General features: G+C 38.8%; 2 protein-coding genes across 22 annotated transcripts in view; one reads left to right on the top strand and one right to left on the bottom strand.

Moving 5' to 3' along the window:
- Nucleotides 1–17,607, bottom strand: part of TRIP12 (thyroid hormone receptor interactor 12) — a 147,522-nt gene extending 129,915 nt beyond the window's left edge. For 6 of the 21 annotated variants that reach the window (XM_080670663.1, XM_080670662.1, XM_080670660.1 and 3 more), the window contains exon 1: nucleotides 16,505–16,871. The gene's annotated coding sequence lies outside the window, so the exon portion shown is untranslated. Of the gene's footprint in view, nucleotides 1–15,888; nucleotides 16,074–16,504; nucleotides 16,876–17,504 lie in introns of those variants that run through there. The other 15 variants (XM_080670658.1, XM_080670667.1, XM_080670661.1 and 12 more) reach the window with 11 other exon arrangements.
- The window catches only part of FBXO36 (F-box protein 36), a 60,050-nt gene continuing 50,030 nt past the window's right edge, over nucleotides 17,006–27,025 (top strand). Inside the window, exon 1 of the mRNA XM_080670673.1 lies at nucleotides 17,006–17,229. Within this exon, the coding sequence (XP_080526799.1) occupies nucleotides 17,134–17,229 (96 nt within the window). The 5' untranslated portion in view covers nucleotides 17,006–17,133. The remainder of the gene's footprint in view (nucleotides 17,230–27,025) is intronic.

The following is a 27,025-nucleotide window of genomic DNA, read 5'->3' on the forward strand; positions in this document are numbered from 1 at the left end:
TTTACCTGTTAGTTGGACTTCTACAACCTTGGAATATCAAAAAGCACTGGTAATAAGCTCCCTGACAAGTAGAACCACCACTCTGAGTATGGTTCTGAAGTGAATTTGGCATCTTCCAAAAATTTCCTATCCAGACTTCTTCAAGTGACACTGTCAAAGCCAACATATAAGTGTATTTTGTAGTTAACAGGATGTTTAAATTCAAATAATTTTAAGGAGAAACAGTAAGTCAAACTGACAGAAGGCATGAACCCTCCTAGGAGAAATACAAATAGTTTCTTTTTGTAGTCCCATTAGACACAACAGGCAAGATTTTTATTTTTATTTTTGGATTGGTAAGATTTTAACTAATGGTAAACAGCACATCAAAATGTAATTGTCAATTCTAAAACTTAACCTAGAAGTTTATAGAATCCACCTAGTACTGGGTTTCTTTCTGGAGTGCTGAAAATGTTCTGAAATGCAAAACTCTGAATATACTAAAAACACTGTACAGTTTAAATGCCAACAAACGTGTGATATGCCAGACTCTTCCTCCCAATAGGCATTGGGAGATACTATAAGTGACATTTTAAAGACAAATAATCATCTGTTAAGAATGATAACTCCTAAATAGAGTGCATTTTTTTAATGCAGTTACTAAACCTCAGTGATAATCTAATTTCTTGAGTACTAACACCACATCTTACTCTTCTCTAGAATATTCTAAAGTAATGACAGCTTCACCCTAGCTGGTTTGGCTCAGTGGATAGAGCGTCTGCCTGGGGACTGAAGGGTCCCAGGTTCAATTCTGACCAAGGGCACATGCCTGGGTAGTGGGCTCAATCCCCACTAGGGTGCGTGCAGGAGGCAGCCAATCAGTGATTCTCATCATGGATGTTTCTATCTCTCCCTCCCTCTCCCTTCCTCTCTGAAATCAATAAAAATGTATTTAAAAAAATAAAAAAAATGACAGCTTCTTCACAAACCTTACACTGGTTAGAAAGTCAATAGCTTTCTGCTTATCAACACTGCCATTCAATATAAAAATAAAAACCACAAGTATTTACATAGGAACTAACAGACATTTACTGTTATATTCCACATACCTAATGTTGGATGAAGCTAAGCACTATAGCTTTTTCTAAAGCACACAAAATAACACTAATTAAGTCTAACATGGATACTGTCACTCATCTGTTCCAAAACACCTTCTTCTAGGATTCAAAATGCTGTGATCCAAAAGTACTAGTTTACCTTCCAACCTCCCTCCTGCCTCTGGCAACCACCAGTCTGTTCTCTGTGTCTATGAATCTGTTTTAATTCTGATTGTTCATCTAATTTCTTCTTTAGATTCCACATATAAGTGAAATCATATAGTATCTGTCTTCCTCTAATTTATTTCACTGAGCATAATACCCTCTAGGTCCATCCATACTATCGCAAATGCTAAGATTTCATTCTTTTTTATGGTCGAGTGATATTCCATTGGGTATATGTACCACTGCTTTTTTTTATTTGCTTATCTATTGATGGGCACTTGGTTTGCTTCCATATCTTGGCTATTGTAAATAATGCTGCAGTGAACATATGGGTGCATATACTCTTTTGAATTAGTATTTTGGGGTTTCTTCAGGTAAATACCCAGAAGTGAAATGGCTGGGTCATAAGGCAGATCCATTTTTAATTTTTTGTGGAACTTCCATATTGTTTTCCATAGTGGCTGCACCAATCTGCATTCCCACCAAAATGCACAAGGATTCCCTTTTCTCCACATTCTAGCCAACACTTGTCATTTGTGGGTTCATTGATGATAGCTGTTCTGACAGGTGTGACAGACCTTTTTAACAGAACCTAAAGACTGAAGAATAGATATCGAGATAGTTACGTAGACCAGAAAAAAATGTATTCAATCAACATATGTTTGCATTCCAACTAGGCAAAGGGAACTGATGCATCTTACAAATCAAAACTATTGCTTTAAGAAAACTTTGAAATGTGTTTATTAGCAAGTTAAAATAAAAAATCAAGTTAATGATAGCAAACAATTCACATTTTTCGTCTCTCCCCTTGCAGAATTTATATTTTACTGGGGACAAGCAGCAAATACTATTTGATAGTACTATAAGGGAAATTAAGCAATATGGAGGGACTGTAAAGAAGGGGGAGAAGGTAGAAGATACTGTTCTCTACCCAAATTCCATCTACCCCACCTCTCTTCCCTGTTAAAAGAATCCTGCCTTAAAGGAGATACAAATCCCATCACCACTGGGGAAGCAGGCTACTCCCCTGGCCCTAGGACAGTGGTCGGCAAACTACGGCTCGCGAGCCACATGCGGCTCTTTGGCCCCTTGAGTGTGGCTCTTCTACAAAATACCACGGCCTGGGCGAGTTTATTTTGAAGAAGTGTCGTTAGAAGAAGTTTAAGTTTAAAAAATTTGGCTCTCAAAAGAAATTTCAATCGTTGTACTGTTGATATTTGGCTCTGTTGACTAATGAGTTTGCCGACCATTGCCCTAGGACCGTGGTCGGCAAACTGCAGCTCGCGAGCCACATGCGGCTCTTTGGCCCCTTGAGTTTTTAGCAAAGGCCAGCTTAGGAGTACCCTAATTAAGTTAATAACAGTGTACCTAACTATATAGTTTAAGTTTAAAAAATTTGGCTCTCAAAAGAAATTTCAATCATTGTACTGTTGATATTTGGCTCTGTTGACTAATGAGTTTGCCGACCACTGCCCTAGGAGATGAATCATGATGGGACTAAAGCCAGTATTTTTCTCAAAACTACAAACTTAGAGCCTTGAAATCAATTTGGGTCAGGGGTTCATAATCAGGCGTTTATGAACTTGGATTTAAAAAAATAATAATTTTACTAACCTCTAGTTAAATTTAGCATTCCCTTCTATTATGAATAAACAACCAACAACATTATAACAAACTAGTTCAGTTTAACAGTTTGAAAGCTAGATGTCAACATTCTGATATATTTGGGATGTTGACTTACACATTTATTTTATGAATTTAAAAATACTATTTTGAGGATCCAGAGCTTCAGACTACTAAAGGGTCCACAGCACAAAAAAAAGGTTAATAAGGTCATAACCAGAAGTTTCAAATGAAATAGAGAACGGAAAATAGCAGCAAACATCATGATTAAGCATTGTTTGTGAAATGAGTTACATACATATATCTACTCATAAACGGTGATACAATATAGGGCATCTCTTATGGATTGCAGATCAAAATCATTTAAAAGGCAGTGGTCTAAACCTATCTTTGTACAAACATACCATTACATTTTATTTTTGCCAGAAGTATGACCTACTTCTCCCTAATAAGAGGTATGGTAAAGTAAGGTATTCTAGATATCCTGTAGAAATACTTTTGCATTTAGCATTTTAAAAGGCCTCATTTTCTCCTTCCTGCCTCAAATGATGAGCATATTGACTTCAAGCCAGTTAGATGGTTTCCAAGAGAAGCACTTGCTAAGAATGGCAGAGGTAAAACAGACACAGCTCGGTCCTCACTGGGATCATCCTGCAGCTGAACCACACTATGAGGAAAAATAACCCTCAATTTGTTGAAGGCCCTGTTAGTCAAGTTTTCTATTACTTACAGGTGAAATGTTCCTATCAGATGAAGGAACTATTATGGAGAGAGTGATCAATTAAGACCTCTTTGAGAGGTAATACTTGAGTCTCATGCAAGAGGAGATAGCCATGTAAGATTTAGAAGCGCATTCTAGGCAGCAAGAGCCAGTAAAAGGATAAAGCAGATGACATCAGAGAGGTGGTCAAGAGCCAGACCACATAGGACCTAAGGCATAAGGAGCCTTGGACACTTCCCATGGACTGCCACAAGCAAGTGAATATCCCTCTCATAATACAGCATTCCCCAAGTTAGTATAAAAGATAAAGGAGGGAGACACCTCATTAAAAACTTGGCTTTAACAAGAGTTAGGAACAAAGCATTACAGTGCATTCACATCACTCTGACAAGTCAACAAGTGTACAATGATTGGTAAAGAGACATATGGGGAAAAAATGTGTTTGCTGTATTGACCTTTTTCCAGACTTTTACCACATATATTTTAAAAAAAATAAAGCTTCCATTGACTTAAAACAGAAAACAAATTTATCGTCTAACAATTTAAAAAATGACATTGAAAGTGGGCGAAGAGAATATGGGATATTCCTTACAATACATTTATAACATTTTTATAAGTCTGAAATTCTATTTTAAAAGATACTAAAAAACATAAGCCAAAATACACCCTACACTGACCTTACTTATTTGAAACTATTAGTAGTAGGCTGACCCACTTCTCATTTGGAGTGTATCTTCAATAAACCCCATTTTGCTTTACTTAAAAAGATAAATGCAGCAAGCAGTTGCTGAAACCAAGATAATTTCTTCCCTTGCAACATGATTATACTAGCCCTTAAAACAGAAATTGCAGAATTTTTAGAACTACTGCTTTAGTAAATTCTTGCCTTTCCACTCCTTAGAAGAACTACAGATTAAGCCATTCCTAATGTTAAAACGCTCTAAATATAGAAACTTCCCAAATTCTTTACTACCGAATTAAACATTTAAATAAACTCAGCAGGCGCCGAAACCGGTTTGGCTCAGTGGATAGAGCGTCGGCCTGCGGACTGAAGGGTCCCGGGTTCGATTCCGGTCAGGGGCATGTACCTTGGCTGCGGGCACATCCCCAGTAGGAGGTGTGCAGGAGGCAGCTGATCGATGTTTCTCTCTCATCGATGTTTCTAACTCTCTATCCCTCTCCCTTCCTCTCTGTAAAAAAATCAATAAAATATATTTTAAAAAATAAATATTAAATAAACTCAGCAGGCATCCTGAAAAAGCTTTGTTTCTCTAAATATGGTAAACTTTCAAAAGTTAATTGTGCAATTATGAATTAAATTTTTAGTAACAAGAAACAAAGCATTAATAAGCTAAATGTAAATAAACACACGAATGAAGTAGAAGCCCACCCCACAAGAGAGAAATGCTATTATGGCAAACATTAAGTTTACCAATTCCTTAGCTGATTTAAGCAATATAAATTATCATTTAAAACATCTGCTACAACGAAGATCCCAAGTGATGGTCTATTATCTCTTCAATCATTTCTCTCAGTAGAACTTAAGTTCGTGTAATGAGAAGATACTGGGGTGGGGAGGGAGGGGAAGAAGTGGCAGGGCCTTATATACAGGCAGCTGAAAAGTAATACTAGATGGTTAGAAGAGGCAGAAGCAGATTATCTTACAGTGCACTACACCAAAGGCTGAAATTCCCCAAGTCTTACTTCATAGCAGCAACTGGAATAGCAAAACTTTTCAAAAGACAGGATGAAGAATAGAGTAAAAAAGACGAATTCACAATTAACAGAAGAATATTTTGAGCCCAAAATGTGGAAACCAACACTAAGTTCCGAATGACAGTTGAGAAATATTCTGCTAACACGTCTGATCACAAAGTTAAGAACTACTGAGTCTTTTCAAAATTCAGATTACTTGTTGCCATCTACTGGGAGAAGGGCACAAATGCTTTTGGATCTGGGAAGGAGGGGCAGAGATAGGTCAAATTTTCTCTAGAGACTAAGCAGTTTTCTCTATGTGGGTAGAAGAAATGAAAATATCTGCTTCATAAAGACAAAAAAAGGAAGCTGCCTGTCTTGTAGAAAAACAGGCACTCTTGCCTACTATAGCAGTAAAATACACACTTCACAAATATTTTTATTCTAAAATCCACAAAACCCCACAAAATTTGGCCTATACAAATAGCCTTCACAGGTATTAAACCATAATCTTGCACTAATAGCATCTCTGCTATCTCCACATAAGGAAGAATCAAATTAATTCAGACTGCAGTCAGCAAATCTACAAGAACATAATAAAACAAAAGCTACTGAAGAAAGGTAAATATGGTTACCAGACCCCTGAATATTATTCTTTATTTTCCCTTCAACCACCATCTAGCCTCACTTGCTATTTTTAAAGTCCTGTTGTGCATGCTTTCATAAAAGTGGAAGGGATAACAAACAGTCTACTATGACACTAACCAGAATTAAAATATTTAACTTGATTAAACTGGGTAATATTAATTTGCATTTTTAAAAGTGCATAAATACTTAGATCAGAATTCAATTTTGTTTTAAACATTTTTTACTGCATTAGATGCTAAGCAAAAAGTTGTTCCCATATATAAGACTGACAAATTACTATGTGACTCACAAAAAATCATGTATTAATTATCAAACAATACTCAAAATTTTAAAAATAAATTTCTGAATAAACAGTTGGATGTGTTAAGGTGAAATGATTGCCAGCTTCCTCTAAAGCAAGCATGTCAAACTCAAAGGCTATCATGGGCTAAATAAGGCTTAAGTTTATGTGGGCCGCAAAAAAAAAAAAAAAAAAAAAAAAAGCTTCAATTTTCATAGAAACGTACATTTATTTAGATAGAGACATGGTGAATACAAAGGGCTGAAATAAATGAGTAATCGTTAACATAAAATAATACATTTTAATAAAAATTAATTTTCTTGAACATTAATTTACCAGACACTGAATAACTGCACAAATTAATAAGCAAAAGGCAAGTAAACCTATTTTTCTTGTTCTCTGAAAGTGAATTATTTCCTGTTGCTCACACCAAACAAGTCAGTACAAGACTAATGACATGGCAATCAGCTGCTAAAATATTCGCTGCTAGTATTAGTGGAGAGAAATGGTGCGCCTGCGTGTAGGGCACATAAGGGAAATGAATGCAACACGAATATAGTAATCAGTCATTAGCAAAAGTTGTAGTTTGTTATTAATAATTATGTATAACAGGATATTGTAAAAATTAAGTTACGAAATTTTTATTAAAACATTTCTTACAGCCCTGACCGGTTTGGCTCAGTGGATAGAGCGTTGGCCTGTAGTCTGAAAGGTCCCAGGTTCGATTCTGGTCAAGGGCATGTACCTTGGTTGCGGTAACATCCCCAATAGGAGGTGTGCAGGAGGCAGCTGGGCACATCCCAATAGGAGGTGTGCAGGAGGCAGGTGATCAATATTTCTCTCTCATCAATGTTTCTAACTCTCTATTCCTCTCTGTAAAAAAATCAATAAAATATATATTTAAAAAAACATTTCTTATATACTGTTATATTGGCTGGGCTACATAAACATTCCTTGTGGGCCACATGCAGCCTGCAAGTTTGACATGCTTGCTCTAAAGGAAAAATTCTATGGCCCTAGCTGGTTTGCTCAGTGGATAGATAGAGCATCAGCCTTTCTAGGGTCCCAGGTTTGATTCCAGTGCACATACAGGTTGTGGCTTGATCCCAGCCCTGGTCAGGGCACATGCGGAAGGCAACCAATCCATGTGTCTCTCACATTGATGTTTCTCTCTGTCTCTCCCCCTCCTTTCCACTCTCTAAAAAAATCAGTGGAAAAATATCCTCGGGGGAGGATTAACAACAAAAAACGAAAAACAAAAAAATTTCTGTGACTAACCTGAGGAGCAATAGGATTCATTAGACACTTAACCAACTCCTGCTTACTGAGCAAAACTACTTTAATTATTACACAGGAAAAGTGAACAAGAAGTTTAACCTCCACTGCTCATATGGCCCCAAAACTTACAAAAAACCTTATCTGCAGTCCAAAAAGGGAAGCAGTGCATGAAAAGATAAATAAGATCTAAAAGCACTTTTTTTTCCCAGTTCATTTACAAATTAAATATATTTATACCTTTTTTCATGTCTTTGCTTATTCAGGAATCAACAATAAATTTAACCTGTCTGTTAAATCTAATTTCTTAATCTCTCATTTAAGGACCTCAATAATCTCAGCCCACATATCCTATTACTTCATCAATATGGACCCTCTACTCCAGAGAGCCAGTGTATCTTACCATTATACCCTCACCACAATTACATCTTTAAGCTCCCATTCTTCTATAGCTATCCAAACAATCAGGACCAGTACAAGTCCCTCCTCTCCCCATGAAGCACTCCTCAGAAACTTCAACCCAGGACTGAATCTCTCTCTAAACTTCTGAGTAGCCATTGTATAAAACTCAACTTTGTACTTCTGTTATATGTTGTGTTCTATTGTCATTAGTTTGAATTCATCTTCAATAAAGTACATTTTAATATAACAGATCTCATTTTATGTCTCTTATTTCTTCTCAGGGTAGACCTTCTTTAGAACCAGAACACACAAGTTGCTGATGAAATCTCTGTATAGTGAAGGCGCTTCCAACAATTCAGTAAAGCCAAACAAAACTCATACCCTAATTCATCTGTATTTTAATTTAAATTCTCATTATCAGGTTTTCTAAATGCAGAAAGCCTGCATATAGAATACCTACAGAATACTTCTCTCTATATAGTTATCAAGTAAGTAAGTACATGATTATCAAGTAAATGAAACATTAACAGAACTCAGAGGACAAGAACTAGGTCTTAAGTCCCCTTCGTTTTCCTCCCAACACAGTCATGGTGCACAGTAAGCACTTAAAATGTATTTAATCTACTAATAAACTAAGTCCCAAAAGCTAAATCTGGGGTAACCAAGTTACTAAAATAGTCTGCAGTGGTCGGCAAACTGCGGCTCTCGAGCCACATGCGGCTTGTGAGCCACCGTTTGCCACTCTGTTGACCGAGTTTGCCGACCACTGCAAGGCATTACCCTTACCCAGAAGTTTTGACTTCAGGTTAAAGACATTAGTACATTACTAAAATGTTTTTTAAGTGTTTTTCCCTAAGGCAATGGTCGGCAAACTCATTAGTCAACAGAGCGGCAAACCGAGAGCCAGAGCCGCAGTTTGCCGACCACTGGCTAGTGCTTTAACAATCCCGAAGTAGCTGATTTTAATGAGCCTAATTCTGACAGATTTATATGCTAGGATCCAACCTCGGCTACCAAACCTTGAAAATCTAAAATAAGCAAGTTGACAGTAAACTAAGGCAAATGATGCTAATATTATTTCCCAATATAGTTTCTCAATGTGTCACCAAAACAAAGTCTGCCACTTATCACATACAATGCGTTTATGTTAGGAGCCTTGTGCCAGCCACTGTGGGGATAGAAGAATGAAACCTCTACCCCAAGAAAGCCAAAGATTTAGTAGAGAAAATGTAAACAATAATAAGACAAACTGTGGATGACGTAAGTGGAACAATTAAAATGTCATAGAAGGGAGAAGAGTGAAGAGTAAAAATTTAACAGAAGCTACTGGAAAAAAATGTGTATCATGTAGCAATAAGAGATAGAAGATGGTGGAGGGGTTTTAATCCAAACAATCAAAACCACGTGTGCTGCAGTTCAGCGAGGAACAAGCAGCTCAATCTGACTGCATGCAGCCAAGGTGCAAAACAGACAGGATTACCAAATACTGGGGCCATAACAGAAGTTGCAGCATTTTCATATATTTACTATTTACTATATAAGGCAACTACAAGCACTTGATTTTCAATAAATTTTTTTTAAAAGGAGGTGGGGGAGGCCCTCCATGTGATCTCCATGAACCTGCTCTCTAAGGACACAAGCATCTTAAATTACAACTCAACAGTGAATTTTAGATGTGCTATCTGTAAAAACTCACTTTGGGTTTCCAAGGCATCACACATGTTTACCAGTAGAAGGACTTCAAAATGAGTTAATTTGACCTTAAGAAGATGACACAAGGTGGATCTATTTATTCAGAATGCTGCCCACATGTGGCATGAGTAATAGTTTTGAAGTCAGGGTAGAAAATTCAGTGGTTATGACAGCCAACAAGTTGATAACATACAAATTGAAATGTTAATTTCAAGTCTTGAAGACTTGTTGATAGACCATTCAGCTTATAAATAGCCTTCAAAATCCTGTATGGGTAATGACATCACATTTATAAAAATAAATATGGAACAAAGAGAATAAACTGAAATGCTGTATAAAACTCAATTTTATATTTAATAAATATGCACATTGCATCAAAATATATTTAGGTCCCCAATGTCAAATTTAAATGATCAGCTATTATATGTAAAAAATAGACAATATAAAATGGCTTGCCCTAATTTTTTTAATATGTATGATTTAAAGCAACTTGCAGTCTCTAAAATATGTCCCAATAGATTAAAAATAAAACTCCCAAAGACTTTTTAGCATTAACAATAATCCAACGTATTTATCAAAACAAATAGGACATTAAGTCATTACAATATATTTTCACTTACAGTATCATTTTATTCTCACAATGCTTACTCCTTCAATAAACATTTAAAGAATTTGTATTATGCCGAAACCGGTTTGGCTCAGTGGATACAGCGTCGGCCTGCGGACTGAAGGGTCCCGGGTTCGATTCTGGTCAGGGGCATGTACCTTGGCTGCGGGCGCATCCCCAGTGGGGGGTGTGCAGGAGGCAGCTGATCGATGTTTCTCTCTCATCGATGTTTCTGGCTTTCTATCCCTCTCCCTTCCTCTCTGTAAAAATATCAATAAAATATATTAAAAAAAATAAATAAAAAAAAATAAAGAATTTGTATTATGAGTCAGGAATTCACAATGAAAGGAATTCATAATTGGCTATGGAATACTATTGTATACTCAAATATTTTTAATGTATGATGTATGTTTGATGAGATGATGATCAATATTGCAATTGAACCAGTGGAGGAAGGGCCGTGTATTCCAATCCATCTTTGTAACCTAATTTCCTAAATACAGTGTTTAGCACATAAATGACAATAATTCTAGGTTAGGTGGCAATAAACCACATTTTTCAGATTAGGCACTTGAAACTCACAAATGTTAATTATTTGCCCAAGGACACAAAGATAAAAAAGACACAATCAGGTCAGGAACCCACTCCCTTGAACAGTGCTGTTCAGTAAAGAAAGAACAGAGTAGCAGCTTGTTTACTCTAGGCTACGAAAATGGCTTTTTAAATCAAGCATACTAGTAACCATAAAACTGTCTATGTCCAACAGCTTCTGCACACTCAAGGCAAAACAGGTTAAGTCTGAATAACAGACAAGTTCCTTTTTCTTCTGTCCAATCCAACCTAATGAAACTATAAAACCCACACCTAAAATCTAAAAGGCCTGAGATAAACTATTAAGCATCTGAGACATATATCAGTCTAGGTTGCCAACCTTTCGGACCTCACGGACCACCAGTGGTCCGCAGACCACCGGTTAGTGACCGCTGAGAAACAACTTCTTTTCCCAATAACCTGAAACTATCAATAAATTAGGATATTAGACTTAATTAAAGAACTGCATTTTAAAAAATTAAATTTACTGGGATAACATTGGTTAATAACATTATATAAGTTTCAGGTGTACTAGAGAACTGCATTTTTAAAAATCTAGGACATTAGCCAAATTAAATTTTACTTAAATCAAAATCAAGAGACTGGTTCAGCAGCAAGCCCCAATATGTACAGAGTAAACTAGTAGACCAGGTAGAGATTGTAAAGAATAATGGCTAAGGTTTTATGCTTTTGAAAAATCTGTAACAGTTATTTGAACTATACATAAGCACTATAAAAAATACATAAACATGAAGCTATTACATGTTAATGTTAAGAACTACAAACACCAAGGTTATATAACATTCTACAAATTATATTTATTGTATATTATCCACCAAATTCTTATTCCAGCACTCTATCTAGGCACTCTGATGTCACAGTAGTCAGGAAGATGTGAAGAGGCTGTGATCACTAAACCAAACAGCACCCAGAGGAATCTGTTAGGACCAAGATCCTTTCTAAGCAGGAAGACTGACTACATAGTAGGCAAGGCCAGGCTAACGTTACTGGTTTGGAGTGGAAAGGAAAATAGATATTATTTTCAATCGGGTTTATGAGTGCCCTTCATGAAGAACATGGTAACATTTTACCCTCAGGAAGCCTATAATCCAGGCATGGAAACAAAAGCAACATGCTTAGAAACCCACACCTGAAACCCATTATGTTCATGTTGACCAATGTAACCCCACAACACAACCAACAAATTTAGCACTATTGTTACAGAAAACCGAAGAACCAAGCAACACTTAGAGAGAGATGGAGTTACATTTATTATTATTATTATTATTATGTGTGGGCCCAGAGGAAAATGTCTCTCAAATTCTGGACCCCAACATGGAGGAACTTTCCCTATTTATATGTTTTACCTTGTCTCCCAAATATGGGGTGTTTCCGGCCCCCTTTACAAGTTCTTAAAGAGCCCCTATGTGCTGGGGCCTTGAGACCTCAACCAAAGGCCTGGCCTGGTGCCAGCACTGATAACTTCGTCAGGGAAGGTTTAATGGCCTCTCTGAAGTGGGAGTAGTCTTATTTTCCTTATTATTTAAGCAAGCAAGCATTTACAGAAGCCAAATAGCAGGGTTAAAATTTCAAACAGCAGTTTTTATGTAAGATGGATGCTTCACTATAATCCCAAAATGAAGCATACCTAGACAACCAAGAAATAAAAAGTTTTAAGAAAGGGATTTGAAGGGTGAGTTGAAATGAACCTGAAATAATTTAAATGAGGGAAAAGTGCAGGTCAGGCTGGCAGTAGCAAGAGCTTGAGCGAAGGTGAGAAGCAACAAGCTGGTCACATTTTAAACTTGAGTCCATTTAATTACCTCAGCAAACAGAAGAAAAAATAAAAGGGCAATTGTTATCACATTTGCTCAACAAGATTCCCACCCATCCATTTAAAATTAAAACAAAAATACAAAACCTCCCTAGACTCTCTATAAAAAAAAGATTGAGATTCAGAAATGTTCCTTAATTGTAGTCTCTATGAGAAAGTTTCAGAAGAGCCACAAACCAAGATTAGATACATATTTTGTCAATAATTAAAATGTAAAAAATGACAAGTGTTGGTGAGGATGTGGAGAACATGGAACTCTAGTGCAGTTGGTGGGAATGCAGACTGGTGTAACTACTGTGGAAAGCAGCATGCAGTTACCTCAAAAACTTAAAAACTGCCTTATGACCCAGCAATTCCACTTCTGAGAGTATATCCAGAGAAACCCAAACCCCAAACCACTAATTCAAAATACATGGACACTGCAGCATTATTTACAATAACCAAGATTTGGAAGCAGCCCAAATGCCCCTCAGTAGAAAGATGAGTAAATAAAAAAAGCTGTGGTACATTTACACAATGGACTACTACTCTGCTGGAAAAAAGGGAAATCTTACCCTTTCTGACACCATGGATTGCCCTGGAGAGTACTATGCTAAGTGAAATATACCAGTCAGAAAAAGACAAATACCATATGATTTCACTTATATGTGAATCTAATGAACAAAATAAACTAACAAACAAAACAAACTGACAGCTGTCAAAGGGGGGATTTGGAGAGCTGGTTGAAAAAGATGAAGGGATTAAGAAAGAAAAAATTCCGACACAAAAAAATAACAAAAATGTAAAGAAATTTGTCTGAAATTTTTCTAAAGAGGGTTAACAAATTTATTTGGTAAGCTGTATGGTGAAAAATTACCTAGCATGTTGATGCAAAACAAAAATTATTTCAACAGAAATTGGGCACAAGTTCTACCACCAATTTAGCAGCAATTTAAAATTATAAAGTGCTGTAACTTCTTATCTTCAAACTACCATCAACCTCCCCCAATCACAACCACTGATAAGAAATTTTATTTTTTTCATTTTCTATTGATTTTTTAGACAGGGAGAGGCAGGGGAAAGAGGGGGCTCCTGAATGGGGTTGAACCTGACCCTTTTTGGTGTACAGGAGGATATGCCAAACAACTGAACCACACTGGCCAGCGCAGAAACTGTTGTTTTTCTTAATGACCTCAAAATAGCTAATGTAATTTTCTTAAAATAATATCTTACACTGATTTAACTGTTCATTGTTTTTCACAGCCATTATATTCACTGAGTCTCACAACCACCCAGCAAGGTACCCTGTTTTACAGAAAAAGTACTGTAGACCAGGTAAGGTTAAGTGAATAGCTCAAGGTCACACAAGTACCTACTGTTAAGGTATGAATTCCTAAACCAGTATGTGTCTCTGTTAGGACGATGTCTTTAAAATAGGGTAATAAAACCTTATGGAGATAACATAAATCCAGTAATCTAAAAATTAGAATGGGATGGTAAACATTACTTCAAGTTTACTTTGGGAGAAAACATTGATTTTTACCCTGGCCTAGCATCCCATTTAAAAATATAATTATTTTACTTTAGCACCTTCTAGAACTCTAACTGCCAAGTATTTTAAAACTTTTAGAAAGTAAATGAAAAACTAAAATAAAAAGTCTGTTTATGGACACAAACTAAATAGTAAATGTCAGCTGAGCAGATTAGCCTCTCAAACTCCTGAAAAACTGGGGAGCAAATGGAAAAAACGATAATCTTAATTACAGTTATTTAATTCTTATGAATACTGGCACATTCATAGAAAGGCAGTTATGGAAAAAGCCCACAAACCCCAATCATGTCAATATGCTCTCTTAAGCATAAAATAAAAAACAAAAACTCCCTGAACAAGCTCACAAAGATGATATAAAAACCACATTAATTCAATATTCCTGGGCTGCATATGGAGCAGGGAGTTTAACAAAAAATTAGAAACTGTTTATTCCAAAATTCACACTTAAAATTAACCTCCTTTATGATGTAAATATTAAAATAAGCCTCACTAAAACTCTTTGTAATTTATTGTCTCTAAACCTCTGATAATTCCACTCCTCCAACGTGTCCCTTCTCCAAGCCCCTATCCCCTGTGTACATGCGACACACAGGCCTCATATATAGGCCTCTTGCCTTTTTCTCTAAAGACTAGGACCTTTGTTCCAAGACTCGGTTTTTCGCCCCAGTCAATAGCTCTTTCAACTTTCTATCCCGTATACATTTTTTGTTTTGTTTTTAGAGAGGAGATTCTGAGCCTCAACTTAACGGGTCTTTAAAAAATGAAATGTGAAAAATATCTAAAGAGACTGGAAAGGACTTGAAAGTTACAGGCACCACTAAAGGGCCTACAAAACAGAGTAAAGCCCGGGGATCGGGTGATTTGGCAGCCCAGGCAGAATCAGGAACGCCAACTAGGGAGGGAGACAGCAGGGGCGCAATTGGAAGTCCACTCAGGACGATTCCCTGCTTATTAAACGTTCCCCACCACCACCAAGCACACATGGATGTTTACACACTGATACAGTCCCTCCTCCAATTAACTAACGAGGCAATTAAACTGTACCCACCACCAGGCACGCTGCTTAAGCTAAACCTCCGCCAGACAAAACGGCCTTATCGCAAACAAATCTGTAAGGGGTTAGGAGCAGCCCCTTCCGTTCCCCCTCACCACACAGGGGTAACCGACTCCCTCCCGCCCCTCCGCAGGAGTTTCAATGTCTAACTATTTTCCCCCCGATTAGCGTGGGTTTTTAAATCATTAGTTTCTCCAAGAAATTTAGGCTTTCCCTTATTCTGAGGAAGGGAGCGACCCGGAGATTTGGGGTTTTACAACCTTCGTTATTTGAAATCCCCTCTAACTTGTTTCTGAGCTAGAAACCCTCTCACTGTAGAGAAGGGCGGAGGAGAAAGAGATTAACTGAATGGACAAACGTTATAATACGTTTTATGTAACCCGTATATAAATAAATTAATCGCCTGAGTCGTTTTGAATGCTAATACAAATAGTGACAATTGGTCCATCTCTCCCACCCCAAACCCTGGACCCCCTCCCGTCAATTCCCATTCTGGTCTTTTTACAAGGATGCTCCACTTCTCTCAGCCAAGTTTCTGGGCCTCTTTTCATGCCCCCCCCTCCCCGCATGCCCAGGCCCGTCTCGTCGTCAACCTCCCTCAGCTTCAACTTCCCACGACTAAAACTGCCAAGCGCAGACCCCGTCTACGTCCTCGCCCGCCCTCAACCGTCCCCCTTGGCAGCAAACCCCTTACTGCGGTCTAAAGTCACTCCGGCCTCTCCCTCTTCTGACCCTCGCTTGCCACAACTGTTGTCACTCGAGCTGCTCCCTAGTTTCCATTTCCGGGACGTCCCTGGCCCTGAAGCCTCCTCTCTCCCGGTTTCCGGGCCCCCATCCCATTTCCGGGGAACCCTCACGGCCTTCACACCCCCCACCTGCACTTCCGGCCCCCCACTTTCTCTCTTCCTAGACGCCCTCCAAGCTCCAGAGCCCACTTCCGGCCCCCCGACCCCCTCCGGGCTCCAACAACCGCACGCCTCACCCCGGTTCCGTAAAGGGCCCTCCTCATTGCGGGGTACTGGAGGGGGGAATCCAGCGACCCCCCCCCCCCCCAGCTCCCGCCCAGTCCAGGTTCCTCCGGCCGCGGTCTCCCTCGAGCGCCTCGCCAGTCAACCACCCAGCCCGGTCCTTCCGCGGCCCTACCGCCGCCGGGAGCAGGCCGAGCAGGGGCCGATTCGCGGCGATGACACAACCGGGCTTCCTGGGACTTTCTGTTCCAGCTCCTCCCCACCGTCACCTCCCTCCAACCCCTCAGAACATCCCCCTCCCCCCAGGCCTGACCCCACCGCTCGCAACTGCGCCCCAGTTACCTAGTTGGGCCCCAAAGTCTCCGGTCCGGACTCGGTGGCGCGGCAGTAACTTCCACTCGCTCCCCCACCCCCCCCAGACAGCGGCAGCGGCGGCTCCTCGGGTCCCTTCAATTATCAGCTGAGCCGCAGCACCGCGGCAGCGTGCGCCTCCGCCTGCGCCGCCTCCCTCCCCGCCCGTTCCAACACCCTCAGGGAACTACTTTGCCCTCCGACTGCGCTGATGGGCTGGTCCGCGGGACCGGCCCCGCTCCCTAGTCGCGGCCTATCACATCGCCCCTCCCTACCCTAACGCCTGGATCAACTTCCCAGCGGCCTGCGATCTCCTCCCGATCCCTTCGAGGGACCAGGAAGGGAAATGTGAAGCTTCACTCGATATCCCTCCGCCGGGGTCACCCCCGCCCCTCCGTGGTAGCAGGAACTAATTCCCTTTCGGGTCACCGGAGGCCTGAGGTGGAAAGTTCTCCGGTCAGAGTGCCTTGAGACCCTTGGAAAAGGGAACATCACCTCAAGTTACAAACCCCCTGCCAGCTCAAAAGAAGATTTCGATTTAAAGTAGGGCTTTGGCCTCATGACCCCAACCAAACCCCGCCTCTTCCTGGTTGTCCTAGCGACGACGGTGGCGTCCCAAGATGGCGTCGTGGCTGCCGGAGACTCTGTTCGAAATTGTAGGACAAGGCCCAGCGCCGAGCAAAGACTACTACCAGATGTTGATCACCCGATCCCAGGCAAGTGCGAACCGCGGTTTACCCTCTCGACTAACTACCTGCCCGCCCCGGTGGAGCCCGGAACGCCAGCCGCGCTGGGCTGAGAGTGGCTGGGGCCCGCCGGAAGCGCCCGGTCCCAGCTCCCAGCCGGCAGATTTCCCTCGTCACCTCGGCCTCTTCAGTCGGCCCGGCGGCCCGCTTGTCCCTTCCCAATCCCAGCCCAGCTCGTCCCAGGCGAGCTTTCTTTGCCTCCCCACAACGCCGCCCTCTCCCTTCCTGCGACCGAGGGTTCCTACCCGTAGAGTTCTCTCCGCGCGAAGAGAAAAACAGGCGTCCTAGGCTTGCGTGCCGCCTCACCTCAGCGTGGGAAGGAGGGAAAGAAAGACTCATCCAAGTGTCCCAAGGAGGAGCCGGCAGGGGAGGGGGAAAGGGGACGATCTCTTTCCCTGGGTAGAACTTAATCCTGGGGGATTCAAAAATCTCCTTGTGGTCTTTACGTGTACCACGGTCACATCATAACTTCCTTATTTCTAGTAGGAACTGATCCTTAAGAGTGCTGCCCTTACCTTTTGGGATCCTTACTATTCCATGGAAAGTGCAGCGGGTGGTACAAAAATGTTTCAGCTGCTCTGCGCGTCAGCCCCACCCATAATGACATCTGCTCCACAACAATAAGACCAAGGATTATATTATCGCTGTAGTAAAGTAACCATCGGCCTATTTTTATGTCTACTTGAGCTACTGAAGGTGGATTTTGGATGATTTATTATGCCCATGAAATGAAGGACTTGCACTGGGCCTCCACTCAACACGTTTCTGATTTCTGGCTGAGCTTAGGCCTGTCCCTGAGATAGATATGCATGCACCTTGCACTATAATAGATGGTAGTCCTATAAAATGAAATTTAGAACTTTGTATGTATTTGTTTTGGTGGAGATAATGAATATTTCATCAGTTTTTTCATGAGCCCTTAAATAAATTAGGCAGAGAATGGGATTTTTATAGCTTCAAAAGCGTCTTTTAAAATATCAGTAATACATATTTTGTTTTGTAATCTAAAATTTATAAATATTTCAGGCATAATATTGATATTCCCACGTGATGATAGCCTGCCAAAGTTAAATTTTTAAACTTTTTTTAGGAATTTTTACACATTTAATTGGAATTTCTTAATTTTTGAAATTTACTTTTTTGTACAGTTTTTAGGAATGACTATTTTCCATTCGCCTTAAGATATATGATCCTAACACTTCTTATCTTTCTAACATGAGTGATTGGAACCAATAATATCTTCTTACCCTATTCCTACTTCATTTTTTATTTTAATCCACCTAAAGTAAGAATGTTCTAATTTTTATAGTCTTTCCCATAATATGTCTTCTTAAAATTTTTTTTGAGTAATTCTTTTTCTCAGTGGTCTGTTATTACAAGTGTACTGTACTCTAACATTGTAAGCCTCAGCAAGTTGAATACTTGTCTACCGTTTTGTTTTATGAAATGAACCATAGGAGTGGTCCTGACATTAGTTTTCCCCAAAAACGCTTCTGTTGTTGATGTTCTTCAGACGTTGCTCTCTCCTCTAACTTGGGCACATGCCTTCCTTCAACTACTCTGTTTTATGAAATCTGTCCCTCCCCGCCCCAGTATTCTTAAATTTTTTTCTTTCTCCTTTTTTTTTTTTTTTTTTTTTAAACAGGTCAAAAACTCTCCTTTATTTTAGGCCCTATTGTTTCTGTGAGTGCTTATATATAAAATTCTTTCCAGGGATGATCCATTTTCTTTTTTAAGCAAGTTGAATAAATTCACTACAGTTCTACCAGTGATAGTTAACCTCAAATCTGATTAATTCACTGTTTTTATAAAGTAAAATTTGTTTAAAAAATAGTAAGCCAAAAAAAGTTTTTTTCAATCAACTGTCTTGAGAATATGCTATTTTCTAACCACGAAGTAATTTTTCCAAGTCTCGACACAGGAAACCAAACATCCACTAAGAGGTAGTCTGACGTAAATAAATACTAAAAGACTAGAATTAAAATGTGTTTTATAAGATGGACTATTTTCTGGAGTAAATTTCTAAAACTTATTCTTGTACATTTTTATCTCACTTTCTTTCTGCCTTTATTCCCCCAAACGTTGGGTTCTATCCAAAATATGCACTAGGTTTAGATGGATACTTCTTTCACTTAGATTCCCTTTTTTATACATCTTTTACTGCTTCTATTTTTATTGGCTTTAAATCCAAATAATTGCACATATGTCATGGATTTGAAGGCATAGCACCATTGGCAAAGTGTAGAATATAAAATGTACACAAATATTTCCTTTGCCTTCTTGCTTACACAGTAACATTTAAAACTTTTTTAAGGCTTACAGAGGCATTCCCAGTTAACAACTTGATGCCATGTTTTTGTTTGGGTTCTGTTTTGTTTTTAACAAGGGACTTTATAGAATGCAGCTTGAGGTCAAATCTGATCTTTATAATGATAATCTGAAGGTTTAAAAAAATCAGTGCACTGCTTTCTAAATCAAAGATCCAATTATTCTTACTCTAGTTTTATATATATATATACACATATATATATACACACATATATATATATACACACACACACACATATATATATATAAAACTAGATATATATCTAAATATGTATATATATTTGGATTCTTTTTTTTTTAAACTAGTACTTCATAAAAGTTAAGGCTGGGAAGAATCTTGAATTTCATTTAGGCCAGGGATATTACACACTTAGCTTCTTAAGAAATTCTTAAGTTGTGTTCCTGGATAAAGAGTCTTTCCTTAATTTTTATCAGCAACTTGGCATTTACTATGGGGATGCAAAATATAAGAAGATTCCTGCCTTCCAAGAATTTATTATTCATTCAACACATATGTATTGAACACCTTTTATAGGCTAGGTACTGTTCTAGATACTGAGAAACATCAGTGAACTAAACAAAGTACCTCCTCTCATGAAGGTTATAATACAGTGGGGATAATATAGTTAGTCATTTGATTTATATAAACACTTAAACAGTTTAACTTTGGTATCTTTTTTTTTTTTTTGAAGTCCAAAGGAAAATTGCCAAGTTCATGGGTAGCACAGACATTTTAAAATCTGTGAGTCTAGAGGAAGCAAAAATCATTTTAGAGTGGGTGGTCCAGGAGGTTCCTATTATAAGTATTTTTGCTCTTGAAAGTCTGTCTTCTTTGTGCTCTCAAAATGGAAGTGTAATCAGAGTTAGTGGCTTAGGTTTAATGTGACAAATACTGAAAACGGCTAGAAATAGTACCCATACCCTAGTCAGACGTGGCCTCCTGCAGCTAGTAACCCAGGTGGTTGTCCCAAGAGCAACATCGTGTTCTCTGCAGCAGCTAAAAGAAGGGAGAATTGGGTAGTAGATTAGTCTTATTTTATCTATCTTTTTAAAGCCTTCTCAAAACTTTAAAAACATAACCTGAAGCTAATGTCATCTGAAAAAAAATCCAAAAGCTCACTCCCCAAAAATATTTTTGGCATGCTTTAGAGTTGTAACACTGACAAACTGAGGTTGAATGTGAGTCTGTGACAACAAACTTATCTCAGTGACTCCTGAAAAGGGAATTAAAGAAAACTAGACTTGGTGAATGTTGTTTGAGAGACTTTGCAACAAAGTCATTTGCCATTTCAAGCCACTGACCAATTTTAAAGATTTAAAATTTAAGAACAGTCTAATGAAAATGTTAATACCTGGACATGTTGACCCAGCAAATCCATATCTAGGATTTTATATCCAAAAATGCTTTCACATGTGTACAAGGATATGCGAGCAAGAATGTTCACCAAAGTAAAATAATTGTAAAAACATCTTTTCTACAGAAAAATATGCAACCTTTTAAAGTGATGTGATGGATCTCTGATTATTCAGTCGAACAAGTAAAATTGTAACCAAGAAAAGCACAAGTTGCTGGATTAAACATCATATGATCCTGTTTAAAAAACAACTACAGTTTTATTTTGTTTAAAATAATGTTGGAGGGAAAAGCTGGAGTGATTCACTCTTAGGGATTGCTTTCACTTTCTTCATTGCATATTTCTGAAAGATCTGAATTTTTCTACAGTGAGCATTTATTTTTGTAATCAGAGAAAAGCAATAAAAATTTAAAATGGTTAACTTTGACTCAGACAAGTTGCCCTACTCTGTACAAAAGTTTCACCAGCACCACCTCCCACATTAAATGATGGGTAGCATTAATAATTTGTCACCAAAGATCCTGCTGTGGTTTTGTTTTTGGGGGGAGGGGAGTTGGGGGTGTAAATAATTCTAATTCTACAAATTTAGAGGAGGTGCAAAATGAGTTATTGGTTACTTGGGAAATTTTAAGGAGATGTTGGTGTCTAGAAACTTCTGACCTTTCATTTTTGCTTTTGTTTTCATTTTTAATGTAGGTAATAATTATTTTTGAGAAACTGAAGATTTGCCCTCTCTTGCCTTGTTGGTTGTAAGATAATACTAATGAGCTACAAACAGATGTGGAGTGTAAAACAAGGCAAAGCTGGTATATTGAATAGATTTATTTGCCCTCCAATAAAGCTTAGAGAACAGAATGTCTCAAGTAAATTGAAATCATATTAAGTAGACACCAGATTGCAGATTTTGAGAGCTGGGTGGGATGCAGTCAATTTGTTATTGTGATGGTGTTTCCTCAGGGAACCCAGGAACCCCTAAATTATGCTCTGTTGTGGGCCTGTCTCCTACATAAGGTCCTCAGAGTCAAATACATGGAGAAAATAAAGCTTACTCTTTCCTTGTCCGTAATGGAACCCTCCCTCTGTTGGAAATGAATGTTTCTGCAGACTTAAGAGCTACCTCAGACTTCAAAGCTACCTCACCCATTCTGCCCAATGGCCACCAGCCATAGCACACCTGCTTCTTTTAAAGGCCAAAGTCACCAGAATATTATACTTGCTTTCATGTATTTTACCCTTCCATGTTTTATGGCTTGACTTACCCTCCTCTTTTTCAGCTGTCTTTCTCCCCCAACCCCTTGTTTTTCCCTCTATCGTTAAAAGGTAGGCTTTCCCCCTTCTTCACTGCATTTTAGAACTTTCAGCCCCACCCTGCTCAAGGAAGGTTTTGGTTTTCCCTGCTGCTCTTTCTGACAGCAGCACCTGCTGTAAACACCCTTCCCTGCCCTACAGGTTTGGCCAGGTGTTTATCCCTCTTCATTACTCTTCCATTCCTCATACCTGACACACTTCAGAAAAATAATTCCCAATCTGTGACTCTCCAGGATGTGCCCCATTAGAGTTATGAAAACGTTTTTAATCCAAAATTTCAATTCCTTTAAAATTTTTCAAGCGGCATGTGGCACTTTCTGGAGGAGAGGGATAAAATAATACAAATAATGTGATTAAACTCTTAAAAGTAACAACAGTCAGTACTTTACCATATTATCAACTAGTCATCAAGTGGCTCTTAGGTCCTCATTTCAAAATTACATGACGACTCCACATAGCTCTAGTATCATCTATTTCCAGGTAAATCATTCATTCAGCACCTATTCAATCTAGGCAGTTAATTTGGGTTCACCCTGCATTGACATAGATTTACCTCCTAATTATATGGGGCAGTAGAGCACTTAATTGGGAGTCACTGAGTCATGGATCCTTTTAGTCCTCCTGATAGTCTGCAAGCTCTTGACCTGGGGCAAGGCACTTAATTTGTCTGGGCCCAGTTGCCTCATCAACATAATAAGGTTACTAGTCCAAGAGATCACTAAGGTTTATTCCATCTCTAAAATGCTATTTCACACGAAAGTAGTGTTTTACCTGGGAGAAAGCCCTGGATTTTTTTTTTTTTTTTTTTTTTTTTTTTTTAGGAAAATTGCATTTGCATCAAAGATTCTGTATGGCCTGGTGTAAATCTTCACCTGCCAGAGGTTCTATTTCTTCATCTCTAAAATGAACAGTTCAACCCTTGGCCACTTCACAGATTTGGTGAAAACCAAATGTATATAAAAGCTCTCTAGCCCTGGCCAGGTGGCTCAGTTGGTTGAAGTATCATCCCTTACACCAAAAGGGTTGCAGGTTCAATCCCCAGTCTGGGCGCGGGCGCACGCGCACTCACTCTCTCTCATCAATAAACATACTTTTAAAATATTTTAAAAAGCACTCTAAACCAGTGTTTCTCTAAGAGATGTTTCATGATCAAATAAGTTTAGAAAATCCAGGATTAAACACAATTCTATTTGCTTCTCCCAGAATTTTTCAGAGCCTTTAAAATCCTATTGTGCAATATGAAATCTCGGAGAGGAGATTGTAGAATGGAGTTTTTTACAAGCATGTGACTACAGAACTTATTTTTCTCTGAGCGTCTCAGAAACTGAGATTCTGTGCAATGCTCTTTGCAAAATACCCAGTAGTGTGCCTGGTATATGGCAGCAAATACTGAGAAATGCTTAAGGATTTATATTGCATTGTCTTCTTCCAATGACAAATTAGTCAAACTTCACATTTCAATGAAAATGTTTGTAGTAGCTGTTAGTCATCTCACAACTATGTTATTTTATTTATTTTTATAATCAGCTTATATTTCCACAAGAATACCTATTGATGTTTTGATTGGGATTATAATGAAATGTATAGATCCGTTTGTGGTCAAATAACATCTTTATTATCAAGTTTCTAATCCACAAATATAGTATATATTTACTTTTAGAATTTTTTAGTTATTTTATTTTGCTCAATGATTTCTCATAGTATAGAAATCTTACATATAAAGTCCTTTTTACAGTTTTATTTTCTGTTTGTAACTAGTAACAAAAACAATTGATTTTTGTTTCTGATAAATTTCATTTTATCTAGAACTTTTATCAAGATCTAGTGATCTTGCCAAAAGTCAGTTGCTAATTCTAATAATTATAATTCTTTTAGATTTTTGGATATATTCATGTCACTCTGAATAATGACACATATTTCTTCCTTCCTAATCCTCATGTCTTCTTTATCCTTGCCTTATTCCATTGGCTAAGATTGTCACTAAAATATAGAAAAGAAATGATGCAAAGCATTCTTTTCTTATTCCTGGACTTATGAGGAAGGCTTTTCATATTTTGCCATAAAGTATAATGTTTGCTGTATGTTTATAAAAATCACATTAACAACATTTCCTTTTATTTCAAGTTTGCTAAAAGTTTCTATTATGGATGGATAGTGAATTGGATTTAAAAAACAAAAAATGATCATTTAGTTATATATTAAAATTTAAATTTGTAGTTTTTCTCTCAATACTTATTCAGATCAAATATCTTGACTCCAAGACCACCACCATGCTCATCATACCTTAAATAATACCCACCACTTTTCTATTCTGTCACTGTACACATGGGCCCAATCATCTGGGTCACTTCTTATTAGTCTCCCTACATCCAAATCCTCCTTTGAGTTTTATCTAAAATGCCCATTTGACATTTCAAGTCAATGAGGAAATATAGATCCACTCAATAATTACAGTGATAGTTCACAATCGAAATTGTCACAAAATTTTAAAAATTACCTAAATCTCTCTCTCTCTCATACTATATATTGAAAAGTTTCATATAGATTGAATAACTAAGTGCTATACACACAGACATACACTGTGAAAGTGCCATAAGAAATAAAGAATATTATTTTAATCTGGAGGTAGATTCTATGCAAGACTCTGAATCTGGAACCCATGTACATTTAAATAAAATTTTGTTTCATAAATTATACTTAAAACACATTTAATAAATTACCTGAGAGAAAATGTTAACCACATATTTACTAGGCAAAGCATTAATATACTATGTATTAAAAAGTTATCTATATATATAAATTCCTAATATGCAAATAGACCAAATGGCAGAACAACCGGTCGCTATGATGTGCGCTGACCACCAGGGGGCATGCGCGGAACATGGCAGGCATCGGCCATGGTGGGATGGTGGAGCAGGTCAGAGGGGGCACCAGACCAAGGTGGGGTGCCAGTCGCTGTCATCAGGGTGAGCCTCTGGTGGTTACTGAAAATTCTTTGCTCCCATGCGCCGCAGTCCCACCCAGCACTTGCACCTGCTGCAGGATACCTTCCAGTGCCCCGCTTGCACCTGCTGCCGGCGCTGGAGCTGCCACTCGCACCCACTGCCGGCGCCAGCAGTGCGTGGGAGCGGCGGGAGCGGGGCTGCCGGCAGACAGAGGACTGGGGACTGCGGCAGGAGGGGCCAGGTAGAGGCACAGAGGATGGGCCAGACCCGCCCCTGTACTCACTGCAGCCTCGCGGCCCACAATTCCTTTCAAGGTGCACGAATTTGTGCACTGGGCCCCTAGTTAATATATAAAGTAATGAGGTAAATAGTCTCATAGAAAAATAAGCAAAGACTATGAACAGTTACTGAAGAAATACACATGACTGATAAACGTATGAAAAGATGATTCACCTTACTAGTGATCAAGGAAATATAGTTTAAAGCCACAAGATGCACATTTTTTTTCACTGGCAAAAATGAAGCCATCCAGGTTGACAAGGCTAAGAGAGAAAGGTCTTCATGAAGTGTTTGCTCACCAAGTCCTGGACCATGCTGACAACAAAGACTACGGCAAGGGGACTGGACAGTGGAGATCTGAGCCATCTGGTGAGAGCATTGGAGGGTATCCTGCCTAGGTCCAAGAAGACTTCATGAGGCCTAGATGTGAACTGAGATGAAGACGAAGATCTAGGGACAGTCATGTGAGCCAAGGATGTGTGAGCCCAGCGCTTGTTCCAGGGGTGAGTGATAAATCATGTACTACTGCAGGATGTACTAGTAAAGCTTGGTGTCCCTACCACGGAGGAGCAGCCAGGAGCAGATCAGGAAGTGTAAATCAAGAATTAAGACTTGATCCAGCCAGTCAGTGGTTTTCAAATTACCCTTTGGTTTTACAAATAAATGGACCAGTGAGGTTCCACAAGCATTTTATTCATATCTTCTCTTTGGGAATATTTTCCACTAATTTAAAATTTGTAACACAAAGGAAATACCTACATCTTCACATGTTTTATGTATCAAATTTTAACGCCTTAACTTGTGCTTCCAAAATCTAGATGAATATGTTTCGGTGCAGGCCACAGAGGAAAGCATCTGAAATCACTGTGAATACAGTAATTTCTCACAAATGTGTCATTTTTTGGGAAGGCTGAGCTATGATCAACCCTGTTTGGATTAGTGTCTGTACAAGGCAGGTACAGTCAGATAGAGAAAGCCTGAAGATCAGGAGAAGCTCAGATGCACCATCTCAGCACAGATCATGGAACCCGAGAGTTCCCCCAAAACACATTGACCACCATGTGATGATAACATCAAGCTAGAGAGTTAACACACGGTAAGCAATTTTCAGTGTTTTTTTGTCTGAACTTGGTATTTGTGACAAGAACCCAGAATTTGGTAGATGTTGGTAATTCAACTCTAAAATGAAAGTCTTAATTAACTACTCTCACATGTTTGGATCTCCTGGATCCTCTGAATTGAAGAGTATCCTAAAATCAGCAACAAAATGATTTTAATTTACTCAACAGATGTTTGAGTGCTTTCTACTAACGGGTACTACTGAGTGCTGTGCCCAACACTAAGGATACAGAAGGGAGCAAAAGCATATGTTCTCTGCCCTCATGGAACTGCATGCTGAGCAAATAAGCACGTAAGCTGAACTAAGATGTAAACCAAACGAGATGTCAACCATAGTAAGTGCTGTCAAGGAGAAACACACAAGTGCTCAAGGATGTGTCCTGGTCAGGAAGGTCGAGGAAGGCTCTCCAGAGGAACTGAGGCTTGACCTGC

The sequence above is a fragment of the Plecotus auritus genome (genome assembly GCF_963455305.1).
Source record: "Plecotus auritus genome assembly, chromosome: 5".
Lineage (NCBI taxonomy): Eukaryota > Metazoa > Chordata > Mammalia > Chiroptera > Vespertilionidae > Plecotus > Plecotus auritus.